At 39.1% G+C, this 23,065-nt stretch overlaps 1 protein-coding gene across 2 annotated transcripts; it reads right to left on the minus strand.

Annotated features, from left to right (window-relative positions):
* Positions 1–1,102: 1,102 nt before the first annotated feature.
* Positions 1,103–22,825, minus strand: PAXBP1 (PAX3 and PAX7 binding protein 1). 2 transcript variants are annotated; one of them, XM_030290740.4, is made up of 18 exons: positions 22,259–22,825; positions 21,425–21,553; positions 19,751–19,927; positions 18,559–18,654; positions 17,772–17,875; positions 17,191–17,411; positions 16,068–16,257; positions 11,976–12,099; positions 9,875–9,974; positions 9,305–9,420; positions 7,390–7,589; positions 5,773–5,917; positions 5,456–5,577; positions 4,807–4,883; positions 4,476–4,542; positions 3,119–3,265; positions 2,587–2,741; positions 1,103–1,387 (listed from the first exon to the last, which is right to left on the minus strand). In XM_030290740.4, exons 1-18 carry the CDS (start codon positions 22,704–22,706, stop codon positions 1,270–1,272), a joined length of 2,736 nt encoding a protein of 911 aa, XP_030146600.2. In that variant the 5' UTR covers positions 22,707–22,825; the 3' UTR covers positions 1,103–1,269. The 2 variants fall into 2 exon arrangements, with proteins under 2 accessions (XP_030146600.2, XP_002188042.4); XM_002188006.6 differs by having other exon boundaries at positions 18,433–18,654.
* Between the last annotated feature and the right edge of the window lie 240 nt (positions 22,826–23,065).

Raw genomic sequence — 23,065 nt, forward strand, 5'->3', positions numbered from 1 at the left:
ATAACTATCCAGTGTCCCAAGGAAGTGTCCATGTTACAAATGGTATGTGTTTAATATACCAAATTATATCACATGCAGTAAGCATAAATATTATTCAGAATGCAGATTAATTGCTATAGCTCCCCTAAAAAAAAAAAGCTGGGCACACATGGAGAATAGCTGTTAATCTAAGGCTATTACAGCTCTCCACCTGCCTTGGACCCCAAGATCAAGTCACTAGTGCTCTCAGGACTCCTCTGTCTCCTTTTTGGACATAAACCTCTGATGTTTGTGGATTCATTTTCCTAACAGTGGAAAGTGTAACATTTTAATATCCACTATGTAAATACTTCAAAGGTTTCAAAATACCTTAATTTTGCTCCATATCTTCAGCCACGCTAACCTGAAGAAACAGGTTCCATGAATGACATTACAAAACAAAACCAAAAAAACAAATCAAACAAACAAAAAACCAAACCCAACACCTCCCCACCCCAATCCTGACACAACTTAAGCACTTTAGAAAAGGAAGGAGGGTCCAGAATTCAGAGGTAAACCATTAGTCCTACAAAATGAAAGAACTGCCACCATCTACACATGCACAATAATCACAAATTCCCAGTGTCTGCCTGTATATAAAAAAAAATACTTCACCCGTTATCCAGATCTTCCTTTTGAAGGACAGTGGCAAGACTTCCATATTCTGGATGCAAATCACTTTTTAGTTACTCCACTTGGAGTGCACAGCTGCCTTTTAAAGGTCAGGCTCCACTTCAATGTGCCCCTATTCTTCAACTCGTGACTTTTCACATATTTGAATGTTTTACCAGCCCTTTTGACCAATAATACGATCATTTTATTTTCAAAATAACTATTTTTAGCAAATGAAAAGCTTACTGTGACAGTACAACATCTCTATATCCAGTGTGAAAGCAACATGGTGGTATAAATATATGCATCATTGTATTACACAGAATCTATTATACACATTCCAGTTAACCATGGAACAATTAACAGGTGTAGATGACCACTGATTATGGGCACAAAGTATTTTTGTGAACAAGATTTTGAGAAATTTGAGGAAAAATCTTGTTTCAGGAAAGATGACAACCTTGGGATTCCATTTTTGTTTTCAGTGAAGTCAATGATTTTTATTTTTAAGGATGTATATAAGAATGCACTTTGTATTAAAACAAAGATCAATACTTTACAGTTTAAGAAACTTTACATATGTACATAAATTACACATCAGGAATGGTTTTAAAGCTCAAAATGGATGGTGGGAAAAGTCTATTTTCCTTCTATTAGAATCTTGAACTCTTTTACGTTGTGATCATTTGCAACAGTAACAGCATGATCCAGAGCTCGGATACTTGCTAGAAGCTTCACAATCTGCTTGATATGCTCCCTAAAAAAGAGGCAGCAGAAGACAATATAGAAACAGAACAATCAATGACATTGATTAATTTTCCAACAGATGACTGCATTGTGGAGCCATATATTTCATATTCCTGTTGCAGATTTATTATACTTGCTTAATGAGTAATGACAACAGATTTGTTAAATGCTGGGAAAAAGCAAGACAGAAGATAGAAATCAAATTAGAACCTGCTATGAAAACAGGATAATTGGAAGTTTCTCTTCCAATAAAAATTTCTACCAAGTTATCGTTTCACCTGGTGAAGACGGCTCTTTCAAATTTAGAAACATACCAGCAAACAAGAGAGTTCAAAAACTTAAATAAACTTCAATCCCAAACTGTTACACTGAAACACAGGACTGTACCAAGACTGGAAGACTGTTCATTCCTGTGCTGTTGCTGCTCCCATTGCATGTCAGCTTACTTGGCCAGCAGGAATGTGTCTAATGCAAGCTGCTAATTAAGCTGATCATTGGATTCAAGTAAAATTATTCTTGGATCTCAGGTGAAACAGGTTCATCTAGTTGGTTGTATAAATAGTAAAGAACTTTTGAACTGTATACAAAAGACAGTTTGCAATTTAGAAGCCACTATGCAGGATCCAGCAACAGGCTCACAAGGTGAAACAGTCCAGACATGGCAGCCACAAAATTTGGCAGAATCATAGAATGTTTTGGGTTGGATGGTATCTTTAAATCTCATCACAGTCCAACTCTCTGCCATGGACAGGGACACATTCCAGCAGACCAGGTTGCTTAGAGCTCCATCCAACCTGGCACTGAGCATTTGTAGGGACAAGAAGCTTCCCTGGGCAACATGTGCCAGGGCCTCACCACCTTCACAGCCAAGATTCCTTCCCAATGTCTAACACAAATATCTCCTCCTTCAGGTTTAAAGCCACTCCCCCTTGTCCTGATTTTATATCTGCTCATACAAAAAGTGCTTCTCCCTGCTTTTTATAAAGAATCCAGGACACTAAGCAGTAGTCCAAAATATATTATCAGCTTTCAAGTATTTCCAGCAGTTGCTATTTTCAGACACCTTAAAAATATCCATTTCTAATGTGTGAATTCAAAGAAGTTTCCAAAGATACACAGCAGGATGTAGAGAGTTACCCATGTTTGCGTGCATTGGCAAAATAAATCAAATCACAAGAACTGCAACTGCTTTCACTCAAAGTAAGTTACCTTGCATTTCTCTTCTCTACATCAGAGCAACCGATGCTGTTTCTGTAAATTGTATCAGCCAGGTGAACAAGGTATCTACAGAAGTTTTCTAGCTGAGAAATAGTCTTGTCTCCCGTTAGATTAGTGAACCACTGCTTAGGGAAGCAAGCAATTACCTATGAAAAACGGGAAAAAGGAAGTTAAACACAACGTAACAAAATTTTTAAAAGCTAGGTAACATGTATAACTTGTGAAGTCTGCCTAGTAAGACTGCAGGGATAAGGCCCAACTGAGTGAAAAAATTAGAAAACTACCAAAAAAACCCACACCAAAATCCAAGCAGTAAAGCACTGAAACCCACAGTATACCTAATCCATGGTATGAGCCAGAGAAGGATCTTTCTTTAGTCTGTATACTACCAAAAAAAAAAAAATCTATTTTTCACAAGCTTTTGAGTTATCAAAGCCAAGATTTCATAGGCAACATCAAGTTCTAACTACATATTCCTTTCAGTTTAAATCCATTACTTTAAACATTGCTTGATTTTACTTACACTTTGAGCTTTCTTAATGCTGTCCTCTCCATACTCTGAGTTTTGAAAAGCCATAAGAATGTATCTATTTAGCAACCCATCTATGGACAGCTCCTGTAGAGTTTTGTTTGAAAGGATTCCATACCACTGGAGAAAGTTTCCCAATAACTAAAAATACAACACAGGGAAAATAACTATTCCAAAATGTACTGAAATCAGAGAGTTCATCAGAAACGTTTTAAAATATTTTAAATGTTTTGCAAACCTATTCAGAATACAGTCTCCCTTGCTGCTGCCATTTGAACAGAAAATTCCAGAGAAGAGTTCTGTTTATGTGATCATGGAGAGCAGTTTTTCAATCAACATCAGTCTCTACTTTCTGTTTAGCTGGGAGTTAATTTTTTTTCACAGTCTTTTACTGGAAATAAACTATGACAGCCACAGCTTTGAGCTCCTACATCCCCCAAAAGTAGTATATTTTATTCTGACAAGCACAAGGATATAAACCTGGGGTGAGTAAGCTAAGTGACCTCGTAACATTCGAGTTGAAATGATGGTGCTTCCTCTTGACAACCTTTTCAACTACCAAACCAATTAGGTTGGAAAAGACCTCTGAGATGAAGTCCACTCTTAGACCAAATATCACCTCATCAACCTGACCAGAATATGGAGTGCCATGTCCATCTTCAAAAACACCTCCAGGGATGTGACACCACCACCTTGCCAGGTAGTCCATCCCCACGGTTAATTATCCTTTCTGTGACAAAATTCTTCTCCATGTCCATCCTGAAGCTCTCCTGGCAGAGCTGGAGGACATTTCCCCTCATCCTGTTGCTGCCTGTGAGCAGAGCCACACCTCCTTGACCACACTCCACATTCAGGCAGCGATAAGGGGTCCCTGTCCTGTCTCCCCCCTTCCCCACCTCCTCTTTCCCAACTGCCCAGCAGCTTTCCAGCCACTCCAGCCCCAGTTCTGGGGTTACTGTGGACAAAGTAGGGACCCAGCACTTCGCCTTGCTGACCCTCATCAATCCAGGTCCCTCTGCAGAGCCTTCCTGCCCTCCAGCAGATCAACACTCCCACCCAACTTGGTGTAGTCCACAAATTTACTGAGGGTGCACTTGATCCCCTCATCCAGATCATCACTAAGGATATAAAACAGGACTGGGCACAAAAGTGAGCCCTGGGGGACACCACTGGTGACTGGACACACCATGAAGAGGGCACAGTGCACTATCAAAGACTAAGAATCCGGAGTTGGAGTTTTTGCAAGTGAAGTTGAAGCAGTTTCCATCTACTGTTTTCCACAAATTTGAGGAGGATTTTATTGCTACACTGTCTTAGACCAAAGATTTACCAGACATATTTACTGACTTACCTTAACAGAGGACCAAAACTGACGTTGGAAAAACAAATATGGACCAGAGTTCTTGTTTTCTAAGATGCTGGAAAGTAAGACAGTTCTTTAATGAGCAACCAAGACCACACCTCTCTCTTGAATTTGCTGGCTTTTTCCTTCCAAGACACAGTTCATTTCCACAAATACTCCCTTTCATCCTTCTTGTCTCTGCTAAATGCTCCCAGAAGGATGAGAAAAGATCTCCTGAACCCAGGCACTGAACCACACTGGGAAAAACCCCTCTTAACTATGGGCAGAACAGAGTGACTTGCTAAGAAAAGTCTAACACCATAGTGGAAAGTAAACTTACTTTTTTGGATACAAGGGCATGAATACATCATCATCTAGTGTTCTCCTCATTCTTAGCAACAAGGCCTTTAAAAGCATCTGAAACAGGTAATTTTTTTTTAAATGTCCAATGCACTGTTTAGAAGTTAAACACTCAGAAACTGATTTTTAAAGTAACAAAGAACACTTGTGACCATAACAGTAAACACACATACATATTTGAGCACACAAATAAATAGTCTTAAAGAAGCTTGTAATAATTAACAAAGCAGAAATTTGACACTTTCAATCACAACTCAAACTCTTATTACCACTTCCTGCATTCACAGAAGGCAAATAAAACAACCCAGTTTCCAGACAATACATTTGAAAAGGCTGCAAAGATCTAAAAAAGAAAAGTCCAAGTATTTGTAGTCAACCCTTACAGCAAAACTGGAGACCAGGAAGTCTTACTTCATCTGGTGTATCTTTATCTCTACTATTTTGAGGAGGCTTCACTGGGTTTCTTCTTTTAATTTATCACCAAACTTTACTCCCCACAATAAGGCTGCAGAGCACCAAATAATTTTAAAATTATTTTTCTTGCTGTATTTCCCAATATAAGGTATTAAAAATGTATTCAAATTCCTTAACTTATACAACATATTTAAGAAAAAAATCCAACAACTTACTTGTGTATTTTTGTTTTCTGCATTCACCACTGAGGGATATCCATCTATTAGTTTCTGTACAATTGCTACCATTCTTGATGTCTGTGTGGTAGAAAAGGGATCCCAGATATTTTCAGAAATTACTGTAAGAGATTAAAGAATTAGTCCACTTTACATATATTCAAATACAGTAATTATTGTACAAATACAGTATTATATACTCACATAAAGTATTATATACTCAAAGTCATGCAACTGTTTACAAAACAGTAAAATCTGAAAGCACAAACAAGCACCAGACTCCACAACCCCCTCCCTGTCATTTTTCAAGCCTATACCTGTTAATTTAGGGAGAACAACTCTCTCTACAATGGTAGGCAGCAGTGAAATATCAGCATCATCCTTCACCTGCTCCTGCTCTTCACAGCCATAAAACAGCAATGACTCAAACCACAACATTGTTTCAAAATCTCGACACTTGCCCTAAAAAAAAAGAACTGGGGTTAGATTCCTAAACAAAGATTTGAAGTCAACACATAGAAAAAGTATTATGCGTGCAAGTATGATACAAAAACAGCTTAAAAACACTCTGGCAAATTAACCAATTCATTCTACCAGCAGAGCCACTAGATGTAACGAAAAGAGAAAATTTCTGAAGCAAGACTGATTTTTTAGCAGTTGTTGCCCCACAGATTTTAACTCCTACTTACACCTAAACCAAACAAAAGCCTACAGATTAGAGTACAAGTCGGAAGTACAGCTCAGCTGTGCTGCGTTTTAAAATTATGCCTTCTAGATTTCAAACCCCTTTTTATGAGCACCTTGTCATTTTTCTACCTCAACAAAATGCTTACCAGGACCAGTAACAGAGAGTAGTGAATACAGTTAGACTTTATAATAATTCTCTACCATGTCTCCAATTAACATCAGCTTTGTTTTGTCAACCTGAAAACTCAGAAAAATAGCATGGGGGAAGAGAGAACGCACAAAAAAATGTTTTAAATTTAATTATGGAATCTTTCTTAGATTTTTCCTTGCTTGATTAATGAAGTCAGACATCAAATTAATAAAACTATTCAATATTACAACATTATTTAAATTATTATATTAATTATTATTAACACTCTGAACTTCCCCTGCAGAGAGAAGTCATGCCTCCCCCTCCTCTGCACTTGGAGAAGAGGTGATAACTAAACCCCTTCTGCAGATATTCTCTTGGTAGGTTAAGGGAAAAAAAAAAAACACTTCTAAAAAGAACAAAGGAGGAACAGAGAGGGAGTCAAAAGCTACATGAACTGTTTGTCCTGGTGGCATCTCCTGAAATACATATCCAGGCTGGACAACAAATGTGTGCCAGGGATACTGGGCTGCCACAGTGCTGTCCTGCTTCTCCCATGTTCCCTACATAATAACTGGGCAGTGAGCACTATGAGAAAGACTTGGAAATTGCCAGCCAGAATTCTACAGGGCATGGAGGTGTAGGTGAGAGACAGATACATAACCTAGAAACACAGGTTGTAATTCCACGTAAGAACAAACTTCTTAGTTCCACTTCTGATGAAACAGCGTTATCTAGAGGCACAATTTTCTCTGAAGTATTTTAAAGACTAAATGTATTTGCACAGAACCATACAATGGTTTGTTGGAAGGGACCTTAACGATCACCTAGTTCCAACCCACTACCTTGGGCAGTAGCAGATTTTTTGGTCTACACCACTTCCTGAGAAGGATCTGGCAATGTAATAAAATTTAACTCTGGCTTGCTGGGAAGGATCAACTAGTCCAGGCACTCCCCTGAAAAACTTTGCCAAGACAGGTGCCCATTTGAAACTTCATCCCTAGAACACACTTTTAGAAGAAGCACACATCAAACGTGCAATTTACTTTGCTCTGCTCAAGTGTGAAAGAACCACCCTGTAGCAGCTAAGACAGAAGCTGCTTGCAGAAGAGCTTACCTCCAAAGGAGTCCAGGTAAGCAGCTGAAGTCTGATTAAAGGGTTAAACAGCTTTGGTAAACACAGGCCAATATAAGCATCCTTATAAGAAGCAAAGTACTTGGAGCGCCAAGCTTCAAACTGTGACTTAATGCAATCAATCGAGTAAAAACTTTCCAAAACATCTTCGAAAACTTTGCTGGATTCTTTCAATATACGATCTAGCAGGGGAGAAAAGGAACAAAAAGTTAATCACCTACTCCCTGTAATGCCTCTTTCAAGACCTGCTTTGATGCTCACTGGCATAAGCTAACTCCCATAAACATATAACCACACTTTTCATACTGTGATTAAGAAAAAACACTATATATAAAGTTATTAGACCCAAAGTTCACTCCTCTGTTCCACTGCTGTTTCTGGACTAACATGAGACCTGCAAACAATAGTAAAAAAGCTTTACAAACATTCTTTCTGCCTATTCAGAAACTGAAGAAATTTCTACAAAATGCTTTTGCACATATAAATTGCCAAGCTACCAAGTGCAATTCAGCCCCATTGAATCTAGATAATTTAATTTAACAAAGTTCATTACAGCACCTAACAACCCTGAACAGCTGTTCTGTTTATCCAAGACCCCTCCCTGTACACAGAAAATCAATGCAATCATAAAATTGCAGCAAATTAGCCAGCAACTAAAGGTGTGGAAACTGTCTGCACCTCCAAAGGACCCAACAGCTAGACAGTTCATCTAATTGCTTTTCTAATACATTCATACTTCGGGTCTCCACAACCACCTACATCAATGACTTTGCTATTTATTACTTCCTCTGTGGGAAATAAATTCTTTCCCAACCTATCACTTAATTTCATGGTCCCCAGATATCATATGTGAAAAGCTGATATTGTTCTACTTGGAGAGACCAAAACCATTCAATCTCTCCTCAGTGCAACACAAGTAATTCTATGTATGCAATCCTGGTCTCCTCCCTCTTCACTTCTTCTAACTTGATTCTCTTTTAATCAGAGCAAATGCTAATTGTATCACAAGATTTTTCTGCAGTGTTTGCATACAACATTGATTTCTGTCATTTGCAAACTTTGCCAGGCTGCAACAAGACTATACCAAACTTCTGTCATTGCATTTCTAGAAGCTTATTCACAACTCCACTAAATACTTGCCATGAACCAAAAAAAAGACTTCCAAAGCACTGAGGTTTTCAGAATTTCCCAAGTAAGACAAACACGTATTTCAATAATGATAAACTATATTTTACAAATTGGAAGACTTACTGACAGTCCAAAAGCTTACTGCCTGCAAAAGCATATTAGAATTAAATAAAAAAAACCTCACTAAGGATAGGTTTATTCAGTCAGCTGCAAGACACACAACAGGTTGGTGATAGAGACTATTCTGGTCACATTGATGACCCAGAAATCAAAAATTCCTAAAGTCCTTCCAAAATGTGGTGAAATATATAAACAGGGCTGCAACTGGATACCAAGTATTTGGTATGTTGTTCCATAAGAGGATTGGGATTGTTCAGTCTGGAGAATAGGCTTCAGAGTAACTTCACTGTGGCCTTAGAGTACCTGAAGGGAGTCTGCAGGATGGAGAGGGATTATTTACAAGGGCCTGGAGTGACAGGACAAGGGAGAGTGGCTTCCCACTGACAAAGGGCAGGGTTAGACAGGATACTGGGAAAAATTTCTTCCCCTGTAAGGGTGGTAAGGCCCAAGCATATGACCAGAGAAGCTGTGACTGACTGCTCCATGCCTGGAAGTGTTCAAGGGCGGCTTGGATGGGGCTTGCAGCAACCTCAACTAGTAAAAGGTGTTTCTGCCCATGGCAGGGGAGTGGAACTGGCTGGGATTTAAGGTCCCTTCCAACCCAGCCCATGCTGTGACTCTGTGATAAAGCTTGGGCAGCTTTTCTAACCTCTCTCCAAGTTGAAGTTTGTGATATCTGTTGAAGTTTCCTCGTCATCGCTGGAAAGGCCTTCAAGGTGATCTGCCATCTTCCCAGTTTGCTCTCTGGCTTGTCTGCGGCGAGCTCTGAAAGGAGCAGCAGTGTGAACCAGCTATAGTGAAGCAAGAGAAACCAGCTGTTTTCCCCACCTATACAATGCATATGCCCACTTAGGCTTGTCCTTTTAGTTCCAGGGAAGCCAAGCTGAAAAGAACTTCTACTACACCACAACCTCAAGCATTCCACTATGTTGCTGCCTCAAACAATGGAAAGAAACAAAACCAGCAGAGACCATATGGATATGGAATTTATTTACTACACTTTCTTTTAGTAATTTTAAATCAGTATCATGGAATGTTTTGTATATTTGCATAATAAGCTGGCATATATAATAATACCCCTGCCCAGCATAGCAGCTGAAGTGTTTTCTTCCCTTTGCAAGGAAGAAGCAAACATTGCCACTCATCGTAGCACATCACACAGTTATATCCTGCAGGCAGGCAAAGACTCCTAGAGGAGAAAAGAAATCTCATTCTCTACCTTCTAGCCTCTCTTTCTGCAGTCCGACGCTTGACTTGCTCTTGATAGATCACTCTGTCTCGCCCAAAAGAATCAAGATTTGGAGCCATCAGTGCTTTATCTGTAAAATTACATCAATGAAAATTAAAATACTTATTTATTATTCAATAAATGTGCTGTAGGCAGTTTCATAAGAGCCTTTTACCCACTTTTAAACTAAGTGTAATTTGAAATAGAAAGTCGAAGTATCAAAAAAGAAAAAAAAACCCACAATGCCCCCCAGAAGCCTGAATTCACGATGTGTAGAGGTTAAAACAGAAAGCAGTGGACTTTGGAAAAATTTCCACTTAAATGCCAAGTAGTTTTCACTGTACTTCACTCTTATCCCTCTCACAACAGTGCCGAACTACACAGAGGTCAACAGTTTTAACAGAAATAGCTTAAATTAAATGTCCAAGAAAAAAATGCTCCTTACATAAACACAATCACCACATAATTTTTAAGAAGAAAACTAGCAAAAAAAAAAAAAAGGGCACACAAGAGTGACTGAGGCAAGAATAGATGTTATTGCAGAGTTCTAGTCACAGTGTTTTTAAGTTCATATGCTTTAGATTACCTAAAGTTTAAAACACATGAAAATCTACAGAAAGATAAACCATCTTCCCTCATTTTTTCAAGCTCTGCTTATCTATGTTCCTGGCTATAGACAACAACACAGCTAGAACAGCAGAGAGCAGGCAGGAGTGTTTCCAGTTCCTCCTTTCCAGGTAAATTTTAAACAGTAGACTGAATGCTAACCACTGCTCAAGTCCACCCATTAAAGTATAAACATTACCATTTAAACAACACCCTATCCAAACTTCAGGAATAAATTTACATGTTCTGACAAAAATCTATTTACAAATTCATTGTTTAAAGTATTAATGCCAATCTATGTCAGTATTCCAATTCAATACCTGAACTACTAAGAGCCTTATCCAAACTTCCAGATACTAAATAAGATCTCTCTGTAAAACCCAACCTCAGCAATGACAACTATTCCCATCCTATTATTAAACACCATCATAAAAAAAATCCATTCTAAGCTTCTTTTAGAAAATAGGTTTCTAGTTCTCAAAACAGCATTTTCATGATAAAACTGCAAGGCCATGTAATGCCTGGAACTCCACATAATAGTCCTAAAAAGAATATGTATGCTAACCACTCTATAAAGGAATGACCAACTCTGACATCCTAACATTTCATCATCTTGGTAAATTCTAGCTAATGGTACTAACAAGATTTCATCTCTGACAACTGTAGTAGAACAGGGAAATGGCATTGATTATAGAATTTTAAATCAACAACAGGACAGAAAGCCATTTTTAAAAATGGGAAGCTCTCTGAAGCATAAAGAAGACTCCTATTAATAGGATATTTCATCCAATGATTTAATCCGCTGAATAAAACCTCATCCAAGAAACATGTATTTCCATCCAAATTAACATTTATGCTTTTGTAGAGTTTTACATACTGAAATCACCCTAAGAAACCTCCTTAGTGAGAATCCCCCATCCACAAATTTACAGTAAGCAGGCATTTTAACTGGCTATTCTTAAGCTGTATTTCATACAAGGTCACTGTATTAGTCTGCTTAGCCTTCCAGGTCTTTAATTTACCAGTTAAGTGTCTGAAATCAAATGCTTATACTGGCTACAAAACAGAACATTAGATAGAAGTCTAGCCCGGTGCTTTGTGGCTTTATACAGTTAACTGTACATGTTAAATGACATTTATAGATTCAAGAAGGTTAAAATAATTTTTTTTAAAGTCCTGATATAAGAAAATGGGGAGTCACATGCTACCACTGCTCTCACAGCCACCATGCACACATTTTTAGTGCTAGGAAGGAGAAAATATAGTTAAGAGAAACAGAAAGAGGAGATGAAGTCAGAGTTACAGTGGTTTCAAGTTTAAAACAAAACAGATTAGAGAACTTTCATCTAAACTTGCTTCTACTCATCCAAGAGTAAGAATAAACTTTAATAGGACAGTCATACATTAAACATTTACATTTCAATTAAGTCATATTAAGTAAACAAGGTTGTTTAATGAATAATAAAAACCTTCAAGATGGACTGACTTGAATGGCTTGAAAACTCCGAAGATTCATCTTTAATATCATCTTGTCGTCTTTGGACAAGGCGGGAAGCTCGCTGTTTGTACAGCTGGTGCATTGCAGATTCAAGTTCATTAATCAGAGGCACCTGTAAAAATACAACACACCACGTAATACCCGGATCCTGAGCTGCTCAATTCTGGGGTCCCAGTCTATTCCGGAGCAAAATGCTGTCACTGTGCTCCCAGCAGCACAAAGTCCTGCCTTTGACTCATCTGTATCATTTGCAACAGGAAATATCAAGGTGTGGAAAGTGCATACATTTAACACTGGCAGCTTTCAATCAGAACAAAAGCATTCTGAAAGCAACTTCCATGGCTTGAATGAGTCTACAGAGCCAGACATCCTATTAAGAGTGTGAAATATTTTTCCAGTATTCTTGCTTTCCCTGCCAAGCATGTTACATGTTATGTAAAGGTCTGCAATTCTCAGATGTCAAATGTTTCCTCTCTGTCTCTAAACAAGAATGCAGAAGTATTTTACACTTCAGTGAGAAAATCACCTGACTGTATGCAGTGAAAAACACACCCATCAATCCAACCTACTGAAGCCAGCAGCTATTGTTTTGTGTCCTCTAACTCTTAATAGCATATGCTGAAATATTTTACTGAAATGAAATAAAACCCTGCATAAGGGTGTTATGCCAACAGGTAATTCAAATCAGTCAAATACTCCTCTAGCTCATCACTAAAACTAAAATTTCTGCAAAAGTACAATTTGTGCAAGTTATGCTTTAAGTATAACCTTGAATTAATCAGGTACATCACGTCAGACCTGCCACTTTTTTTTCTTTCTTTAATGAACTATTTTGGTCGCATCTCTAATAAAAATAGATATTATGACAGCCAGGAACCTCCTGACATTAAATAGCAAACCAGAAGTTTTCACAATCTCTTAATTTGGAAAGGCAAGTCCTTTTGGTATGAACACTTAAGCCATGTCCTCCTTACCTCTGAGACGTATGCTTACTCCACAGTCTTCCAGCCTTTTATATTTCATTGCTGCCTACCATCCAGGATTATGTTTTTTTTTCAAAACAAAAGATAAAATCAGAAATTGTTTCCTGAAGTATTTTAGAATGTGACTCAGCAACTATTGAAGAACCTCCTTCAGTAAAATGTAAAATTCCGAGTTCATAGCTACAGAGCAATTTCAGCTCGCTGAGACTGACATACACATCAGAGAAGAAAAAGGTTTTAGCTTTGTAGGATAAACAGGGCTCCAGGGATTAAAATGAAAGCAGCTCTGCACCAACTCAAAATATGCACACCTTTCTTTTGGAGAAAAGAGTAGAGAGAAAGACAAGGAGGGAATAATATTCCAAGAGCTGGAAGTTCATATTTGGAATTTAAGACAGGTTTGAAAATAGAAATAATAGTTTAAAAATACTAGCTTTACTGCAGTTTATCATAGAAAATACAGCTTCTTTTCTTAAGCATGTAGAGGAAATTCTAAGATTGAAAAGTTAAATGAAAAATTTTCAATGCATCCCTAGTGGTTCTTTCTGTAATTTTCTCAGGATTAAAAAAGAAACCTAGTGATGTGTTCAGATATATGAATCCACTCAAAATATTTCCCGTTCAGAATACAAGATATTTGGAAGGCCTTATTCTTCTCTAATCAATACTGTGGTTAATGAGTGGCCGACAATTTTACTGACTACTATAAAGTTACAACCCTCATTCCCAGTTTTGTTTAGTCAGTACCTTAAATTCAGTGTTTTCAAGGTGATTTTTAATTCACTTTCCTTGTAAACAGTAGAAGAGGAAAAGCAGAAAGGTCTCTAAACATTTAGATCACAAGGATAATTCTGATACACAGAGCATGTTTCGGTAATTCAGTTCTTGAGGTAAAGTAACAGTTCATCTACTTCTGCTGTCAAAGGCATGCCCAGAACAATTCAATCTTTCTGTATCCACTGTATGTTCCTATAGTCAAAATGTAAAACTGCCATTGTGACTCGCCAGCCTTCTCAGAAGGCATAATTTTTACAGTAATTATTTCTGAAGGAAGTCATGCAACCATCTGCCACTCTATTGCTTTTCTTATTTACCAGGGAAAAAAAGTATTACAGAGGATTTGACCTCTCTAGAACTTGTTTCTAAAATCTGTGTAATAGCTGTCTTCTCATACTCTGCTGAGCCTTAAGGCTGGGCAAAGTGATCCTAACATTCAGAATCTCTTCAAAATATCGTATTTCAATATATGTTTTTGTGTATATATATATATATAGAGAGAGTATTATTATTATTATACATATACATATCCTCATGTATATTATAATAACTACATATATTATTATAAATAATAGTAACACCTTAAATAGAAGCAGTCAGGGCCACAGGTTCTGAAAAAAAGCTGAAGGTAATTTATCTCTACACTAAAAAGATTAGAACAATTTACCGTCCTACTGCATTTTATTTAAATAAAAACTGATACTGATTTTATTACTTGACTTTGTCCCCTTTCAACACCTCCTTTTTAGAAAACTTTTCAGTATCCTTTGGGCTACTGGTTCTGAATTTGCTGGTACTTTTGCCATGCTGAAAGCACTGAATTCCAAACCACATTATGTGGCCAAACAATACCAAAATAAATTAAATGCTCCTGTCACACTGACCATATAACCTGCTGCTTTTGCAACTCACTTAACATACAAGTACAGCAGCAGCCTCCACCTGAAACCAGCAAAACTCTGTGAATGCCTCTAAGAAGCATGAGATGATAAAAGTCACATCTTAAAAATATTTGAAAAAGACAGCTTATGCTATCAAGGAGAACCTCCAGACATGGTTTATAGTCATCACAGAAGTAATTTACCAAAAGGTGTTTAGAAAGCAAACACTGAATAGAGACACAGATATTTAACTTGATTTCTGAAACAGAAATTTATCTCAGAGTAAAAATGTAAAAATTTATCTTGAAGAGGAAATCAGCCATTTGGGGAACCAGCACTGCCAGTGCTGCTTATGAAAGTACCTTTATTAATCTTCAACAGCTAATGCTAATACAGATTCAGGAATATGGCTTCTTAAGTGAACAATCAATTGCAACTAATTAGTTACACTAATCAATCAGCTGGGTGAACTGACTGTCCCACATTTCCTGGGTTTGCTCATGACACAGTTACTCTTCACTTTTACAGGACAAAGACTGGACTCTCCCAGTTCCACTAACAGACGAGAATTAATATCTAACCCATCAGCACCCAAAATGCTTCTCCATTCCTCTCTCATACCTAGCAGGCTAGGCAAGCAGTAGCTTAAAACTACTCAATTCTTCTGACAGGATATTAAGAAATTATTATACTACAATTGTATTCAAGTTGGAAGACAATGAAGAAATAGCCAATATACTATTAACTGAATTCTACAGCTTCTCTGTGTGCCTACTACATGTGTGTATATATAGCTATATATTCAAGAGTTCCTATTATATTTACAACAAAGCAAGCAATCAAAGCACAGCGCATAACCTAAGAGAAAAGACTAAGTTTTTGACTTAGAGATACATAAAAGTATCACACTACATGAAAGAAATATATTTTTAAGTGTGGGTGTCTTTGAACAGCTATGCTAGTTATAAAACTTCTCTCCTTCAGACTCCAGAGCAATACCAAGAAACATCTGTCAGGAGGAAGTTTATAATAACACAGAAAATACAAGCCTCTGTTATTGTGTACATCAAGCACTCCAGAAAGTAGCAATGTTGTAATTCAGCCCTTATTTTTGCTAACCTGATGTCAAACACAAGTAAAAAGGAGTTCTGAGTAAAGTTGAAACACCAAAGTATCTACGAAAATCCTGAAGACATAAAATCTGTACTTTTTAGGCAATCTAAAGTCAGTGAGCTGGGAGGAGAGATTTCTGATAATGAGCTTAGCATGGTATAAAGTTCTTTTCAATCCTCAAACAACCAAACCTTTAGAAGAATATGCTCTCAAAGGACTTTTTTCGAAAACAGAGGGAGATGTGCTGTTTGGCATGTAATAAGAGACTTTTTTTTTTTTCTTTTTTTTTTTTTTTTGTAAAGAGATGAATGTTTTTGCATCCTTACCTTTTCACTGAAACACTCAAGCAAGTCTTGGACATACCCTCGCATTTCTTGCAAAAACTTATACCGTTCACCAATACCCCCAGAAGACCCTTCTAATCTTTCAATTGCCTTGGTAGAGTCCTCTTGGCTTTGCTGGTGTTTCTCATATTGCTGCCGATTAGCTTTGTGCATTTCTTTCATAGAGTCCAACCTGAAGGGCAATGGATAAATAGTAAATTTACATCCAAAAGTCTGTCTATTTCAGACCATTGAGACATCAAACAGACAGTACAGTGCAAGTACTGAGCCTATATACAGGAAATTTTGCAAAGAAATTCTTGACCGTTGATTTGTCACCTTCTCCCCTCTCTTCATGAACCACAAGGCTAAGGATCAACACTCATTTGCTAGACTGTGCTGTAGTGCATGGCACTGGCCACTCCTACAAACTTCTACAGGAGCTGACAGCACACAGAATAGTGCAAGGCTGCCCCTAATCAAAAGCTGGCAGAACAGGTTGGGGGTGGACATGAACTACAGCTTATACAAAGCAGTCTTTTTTCTCTACTAATGTGATTCACTGTCAAAGGCTGCAACACTACAAGGGCCATACAAACCCATTTCGAAGACATGTAAAGTGCAAGCTGTTCATTACACACGATTTCTCACTGCAATTGTGTTGTTCAGTCCATACCTTCTGCGTACCTGACAAGCAGATTACAGTATACACTGTAAATCCCTGTATGCACTAAAAATTAAATTCTTTATCTACTGAAGGGGAAATCTCTGATTCACAGTTTACAGGAATGCAGCTTGATAAGCTAAACACCTCACTGGCCTTTCATTTCTTCACTATAAGACTGTGCAGTGTCCAGAAGATGGAACTCAGACCTCTCTTCAACAAGATTAATGGCCTCACATTTAAAGTTTCACTTCCAGAGAAGCAATCCAAGGAGATTTTCGAACAAAGTGTCAATGTCATCTTCACTTTGAGCTTTTTTGTTTGCCTTTTTTTTTTTTTAATGGATGTACCAGTCAGTTTCCAGCGATGAAACTCTGTGTTTGCTCACCGAGACTAAAAGACACCTGAGGAACAGAAACCTAGGGGACAGGTCTTTAAGTCTAAAAAGATGGTCTGTCCTACCTGTCTTTAAGCTGTTTCTTTACCAAATCAATAGTAACAGGAGTCATCTCATTACTGGGAGTTTTGAAAGGAACTGTATTATCTGTTTTTTGAGACTTGGTTTCCGATGATCCATACGCAGCATAGGTGTATGGAATGCCATATGATGAACCATAAGACAGTGTCTGGTAAGTGTTCTGGTAGTACACATTATTCACTTCTGCAGGCTGACTTGGTTGAACCTAGTGGCAGAGGAAATGCAATTGTACTATATCAGGCTTTAAAGAAAGGGGAAACTTTTTCACACATTTCAAATCAAAGTGAAAAATATAAGCAGAGACAGTCATAAAATGTAATTATCAAGGGGATTAAAGCATCCAATATCTAAGAGAGAAGAAACAAATGCCCTCAAGAAGATAAATGGACAAATTCTTAGTATCATTACCATTCCAAATACTTATGCTATTTCTCTTTAAAGAACATCAGAATTTAGACTTCATTTCTCAAATGAAACAGCCTTCTGTAAACTACTCAAGTTTGTAAAGGATTTAGCCAATACTTGCAGAAACAAACCAAAAAAGAGTGCACAATTATATACATGCCTGGGGTATGTTGATTCCTTTTCGTATCTGCTCTTGCTCCCACCTACTGAGTTCTTCATCTTGCTCCCCTGCCACTAGTGCTTCATCATCGCTTCCCTCAATACCTTCATACAAGTAAGAAAAAGAAGATAATGCATTCATAATTGTAATTCAAATTCAAAAACCTGAAACCATGCCTCAGTGAGAACATCTCAGAGTATCTTCCTTTACTCTTCATGAGGAATTAAGGACACTGGCCTGTGAATTATTAGCACAGGGGTTCTATTTGAAAGATCCAATGGGAAAATTAGCAATTCATTGCTGGTGAAATCCTCTAATTTCTAACTCATTTTCCAAAAGGTTATTTTACCTGCTAGCCAGCCAGAAGGCTTCTATATCAAATGTTTTTCTTTTCACAATTATATACTCCCTAAAAACAGAGTACAGGCAAAACAGGAATTGATCCTAGTTTAAGTTTCTATTACAGTCAGCAGTGTGCACAGGAACATAGTTTTGTGCTCAAAATTTTACAAGCATATACCATTATGTAGTAATTTTCCTCAGAAATGTTATGCAACTCCAGATTGTTTGAAAAACATGTTGTTTAAAAATGCTGAATGGGAGCACTCGCAGTGAAAACAGTGTGAACATTTATCAGCTGACCTTCCAAAAAAGGGTTTACCTATTTCCTCAGCAATCTTTTGCCTTTGGGATTTTTCCTTCACTGTAAAAACTATCCTCCTCTTCTCGTCATCATCTTCATCATCACTGGCATCATTTTCATCTTCTCGAACAAGGCGGCTTTTACCTGGTTCAGAGTCAACGGGGGTAAAGTCTCCAAGTTCACGAGCCATTTGACGCTTTTTCCTAGCGGCATGAATAAAAGCAGCATCTGGAATTTCTCCTAGAGACAAATGCGTGCACGGTTAAACAACCACTGCAACCAAAACAAGTGCTACAGTTTCTTACTGCTCATCTCTGTCACTGTATCAAATCATCTCTGCACTCAGGGGGAAAAAAAAAAAATAAGCAGGAGAGGAAGCAAATCCATATTCACAGAAAACATTTGCAAACAACTTAGATGCTAAACATGTTAACTTTCTGACCAGAAACCCTCAAAGTTAGGATCACCACAGAAAGTCTGGTTCTGCTTCCAGCAGCTCATGTCATAAAAGCAGAAGCCTAGTGATCCTATGTGAACTATTCCTAAAGAGGAGGAAGCCCTTTACAGGAGCTGACTATTGCAAAGGGAGGAAAAAAATTACTGTGTCATTTCCCATCTCAATAATGCTCACAGCTCTTCTTATTTTGGGGGAATAAAAAGCATCACCTGTTTCAATAGACTATTATCGGTCAGAGATTAAGAGGACACAAAATCAGACACAATTAATATACAGAAAATTGTACAGTCAAGGGGAAACATGAAAAACATCAAACCTAATTGAAAACTCTAAAATCTGCAGCACAAAACTTAACGCAACTTACATACGAAATATAAACCAACATGTGGACCCAGGACACCCATCTGGTATTTGGGGACCAAACTACCATAATTAGCAAACTAGTTTCAAAAATATTTTCTCAGAGTGATTTCTCTGACCTCAGGGCCTGACTAGAACCTCAGTATACAAAACAGGATAGGAAAATATTTCAGATACCTTGCAGACCCATAATTGAAATATTTTAATTAAAGAAGAAATTTTAACTGAAAGCAGTTAAATCTCATGTGAAGTCACCTATTCCAAATCTAGATTTTCTCGCAGTTTGTCATCTACCTGAGAGATGAACTCCTGCTTCTGACATCAGGGTGAAGCATTCCGTAGCAAAACATTTTCTCCCGTAAGATTTGTAAAACTGAACACCTTCAGAAAATATCAATTGCTTGAACTTTCAGATTCTAAATTGTTGGAAACTATTTCCTAATCTCTCTCACACATTAGTCTGCTATAAATATCACCTAACTCACTTGGTAACTTATCAGACATATTATAAAAACCAACCTGGGCGGAGAACATTCAGTGATGACAGAGCACTTGAAAAAGCACCACCAGCTTTTGGTTTCTCTTCTTCCTTCTCACTTTCAACTTCCATTTCTTCTTCACCATGCTCACTGTTTGCAGTCCCATCTTCTTGGCCTACATCCTTATTCTGTCCTATCTTTTCTAGTGGTGCTTCAACTGATAAGACAGCAAAGTCCATGTTTTACTCCATTTATAAAGACCACTCAGAAGTATTTTTTTAAAGATATAACAACCAAAAGTGAAAATCAAATGAAAATGTTAAATAATAATTTTATTGTTTGAGATCTAGGAAAATACACTTTCTTAATTGTGATTAAATCACTGACATCTTCTCAAAATAAAATGTGACAAGGCAGGCCCCACCAACCACTAAACATTCTTCATACTGTCAAGTATTAAGAAAGTGGGGGAACTCAACCTTGTGCAACCTTGTCAAAGTCTCTTTCAATGAGAAAGCACTGCCTGTGTTACACCAAGTATTTCCACAAGAAATGATTGATTTCAAAAGAACCATTCGTTTTCCTCTTGGGCTGCACCCTACATTAGGTGGGTAACATACAGATACAGGCAGCAAGTATAATAATGTGTAAAAAAATGTATGTTAAACCCAGCTACCCAAACCAAGCTGCATGTATCTGAGGTTTCAGACTCAAGCACTTGTTTAGAGAACCCAGGCTACTCTCTCAGTAGCAGTCTTTAAGTTTAAGGATCATTGTGACAGAAGCAAGAATCCAGGTTTTCACAGATGACCTGAATACTAGCCACAGAAATGATAATTTCTGGTTTTGCTCATGTCCCACACCACCGCATAGGCAATTTAAAGATTCTAATAAGAAAGAATATGTGGGTTTTCTAAATGCAGACAAAATCTTTAAAAATAATTAATTAAATTTTAAAAGGGTATTTCCTGCATGGGACCATGTTCAACCTCCATGTGCTTCTCTAGATCATTGCAATCTTTAGATCATAAGCCTCTCAGCTCGTGCTCATAGCATTACATAATTTATGTAAAAACTTAAGTGGAAAAGGAAGCACTACACTTTACCAATGAGCTTCCCAAAAACCAATAGTAAAATGAAATTGAAGTCCCGGGCTCTATTTCAACCTCTCAAGGACTGTACATTGTTAACAGATCATTTGGTTCCAACACTTTGAGTCTATCATCTTAATCAAGTATACTCGAAGGTCCAAGTCCTGAAACAGGCAGCTGTTTAACAATTAACTTAATAACAAAGACCATCACTCTGCTCACCCCAAAAATCTTCCTTTTGGAAGAAAATGCATTACAAGGACACATCTTGTCAGACAAGCACCAGGTACATTTTCAAAGGAATGGAATTCCTTCCTAATTCACTAAGCAATTCATCTGTCATAAACACAGCTGCAATTCAGAATACTGATGTCTACTGCCAACCATCTAACAGAACTGAGAAGTTCCATCCTTCTGTGTTAACTTCTACATGAAAACCAAAGAACTTTCCACCAATATAGAACAGCATTCCTAAGGCTCAAGTAACACATTTCATCTGTGCTTTACTTCAGCTCTAAATGTGAAATTCTCTAGAAGACTAAAAATTCATTTTGAAAACAAGAAATTAAATTACAGCACTTCATCTTTTCCACTACAGAAGTTACTATTAGTTTTGCAATTACCATCTGTTGGAGAATTGACCTCTGTTCTAACTTTTGATTTTTCAAGATCTTCTTTGTATTCCTTCTTCAACTGTTTTACAATCTTTTTGCTGTAACTTGATTTCTTCACTTTGAAAACTTCTTCTGTTTCTTTAAAAGAGAAATTGGATAACATTACATGAGATCTGTCAGGCATAGTTATTGATTTAATCTCTCAATTTTGTACCTGGAACATCATAAATGCCATTAAAAAAACATTAACAAATGCCATTGTAGGGTTCTTTCACATCTCTAGTGAAAGTCTAATTATACACCTTCAGTATTTCTATGAAGATTTAAAATCACAACTCTTAGAAACCAAGTTTCAGTGATTTCAAGAGAATTCCTTCTAAGACAACTCAAAACTGTGAACTGTTCGGACAACAGGCAGTGAGTCCGAGGAGACCCGTGAACACCAGGCACATCAGATTAAAACCACCTCGTCAGAAAGCCACGGGACAGATGCTCCTCAGCTAACACCGATGGCTCCAGGGGGAGGTACAGGCTGCACGTACTCCAGGCATCCAAGGGGCAGCAAATGCAGCACAAGGGACGCACCAGCAACACAAGAGCAACCTGAACCCCTACACCACAGCTAACCACGCTGGAAGCACGCTGGCCACGCAGGGGACGGGGGTGGCCCGTGCTCTCAGGGTTCGCCCCGTCTTATGTGATCCCACATCACCCCAGGCCACACAGCCCTAAAAAATAAACACGGATCCTGCTCGCTTGGAGGGCCGGGAGAGGCCCAGTGCAGGCAGAGCAGCTCCGGTTCTCTCTCACGACCCAAAAGCCAGGCAATTATCTCTGCCTCACCCTCCTCCTCGTCCTGGAAGCTGAGCAGGCTGGCCCTCGGCACCTCTTTGTTCTCCCGCGACCGCTTCTTCTCCTTGGGGCGCCCGGCAGCCGGCAGCCCATTGCCCTGCTGGGGCTGCGGCGGCGGCGGGCGCAGGGCAGCGGGCGCCGCCAGAGCCGCCAGCCCCGCTCGGTCGCCTCCCATCAAGCCCAGCCCCAAGCCGAGAGCCGCCCCGTAGCTGGCAGCGCAGGCGAAAGCCGCGGGGCTACCGGGCAGGGCGAGGGGCACGCAGCCGGCGGGCAGCGGCAGCAGCCCGGCGCCCGGCGGCGCGGAGGCCTCGCTGGGCCCTTCCCCCGCCGCCCCGGCCGCCGGCGCCGGCTCCTGAGGCGGCTCCTCGTCGCGCTCCTCATCTTCTTCCTCCGAGTCGTTCCGCTTGCGCACGTTCACCCTCCGCGCCTTGCGGAACATCCCGCCACGCACCCCCCGGCCGCCCCGCCAGGCCCCGGCGCCCCCCGCTCCGGCCGCCCCGCGCTGCGGCCCAGGCCCGGCCCCGCGAGCATGGCCGCGCCGCCCGCAGCGCCCCCTGCCGCCCGCTCCGCCACCGCCGGGCGGGACCGCGGCACGGCGCCTGCGCGGAGCGGCGGCTCGAGCGGCCCGGCCCGCCCCCGCTGCCTCCCCTCACGGCCGGCGCCATCTTGTGCCGGCACCGGGGTGTGGGGGGGGGTGATGAGAGTATAAAGTGACTTACGTGAAAAACGCCGATCACTCGGTTTTTAAAAGTTTAATAATAATAAAATGGTTATAAAAGTAGTAATACAATTAGAGTA

Source organism: Taeniopygia guttata, chromosome 1 (assembly GCF_048771995.1).
Source record: "Taeniopygia guttata chromosome 1, bTaeGut7.mat, whole genome shotgun sequence".
Lineage (NCBI taxonomy): Eukaryota > Metazoa > Chordata > Aves > Passeriformes > Estrildidae > Taeniopygia > Taeniopygia guttata.

Coding starts and splice junctions, on each gene's coding strand:
- PAXBP1 (XM_002188006.6), bottom strand. CDS start 22,706: ATGTTCCGCAAGGCGCGGAGGGTGAACGTGCGCAAGCGGAACGACTCG. Junction 21,554..22,258: donor CTTCCAGGACGAGGAGGAGG/GTGAGGCAGAGA, acceptor TCTCTTTTAAAG/AAACAGAAGAAGTTTTCAAA. Junction 9,421..9,874: donor GCAGAAAGAGAGGCTAGAAG/GTAGAGAATGAG, acceptor TGCTCCTTTCAG/AGCTCGCCGCAGACAAGCCA.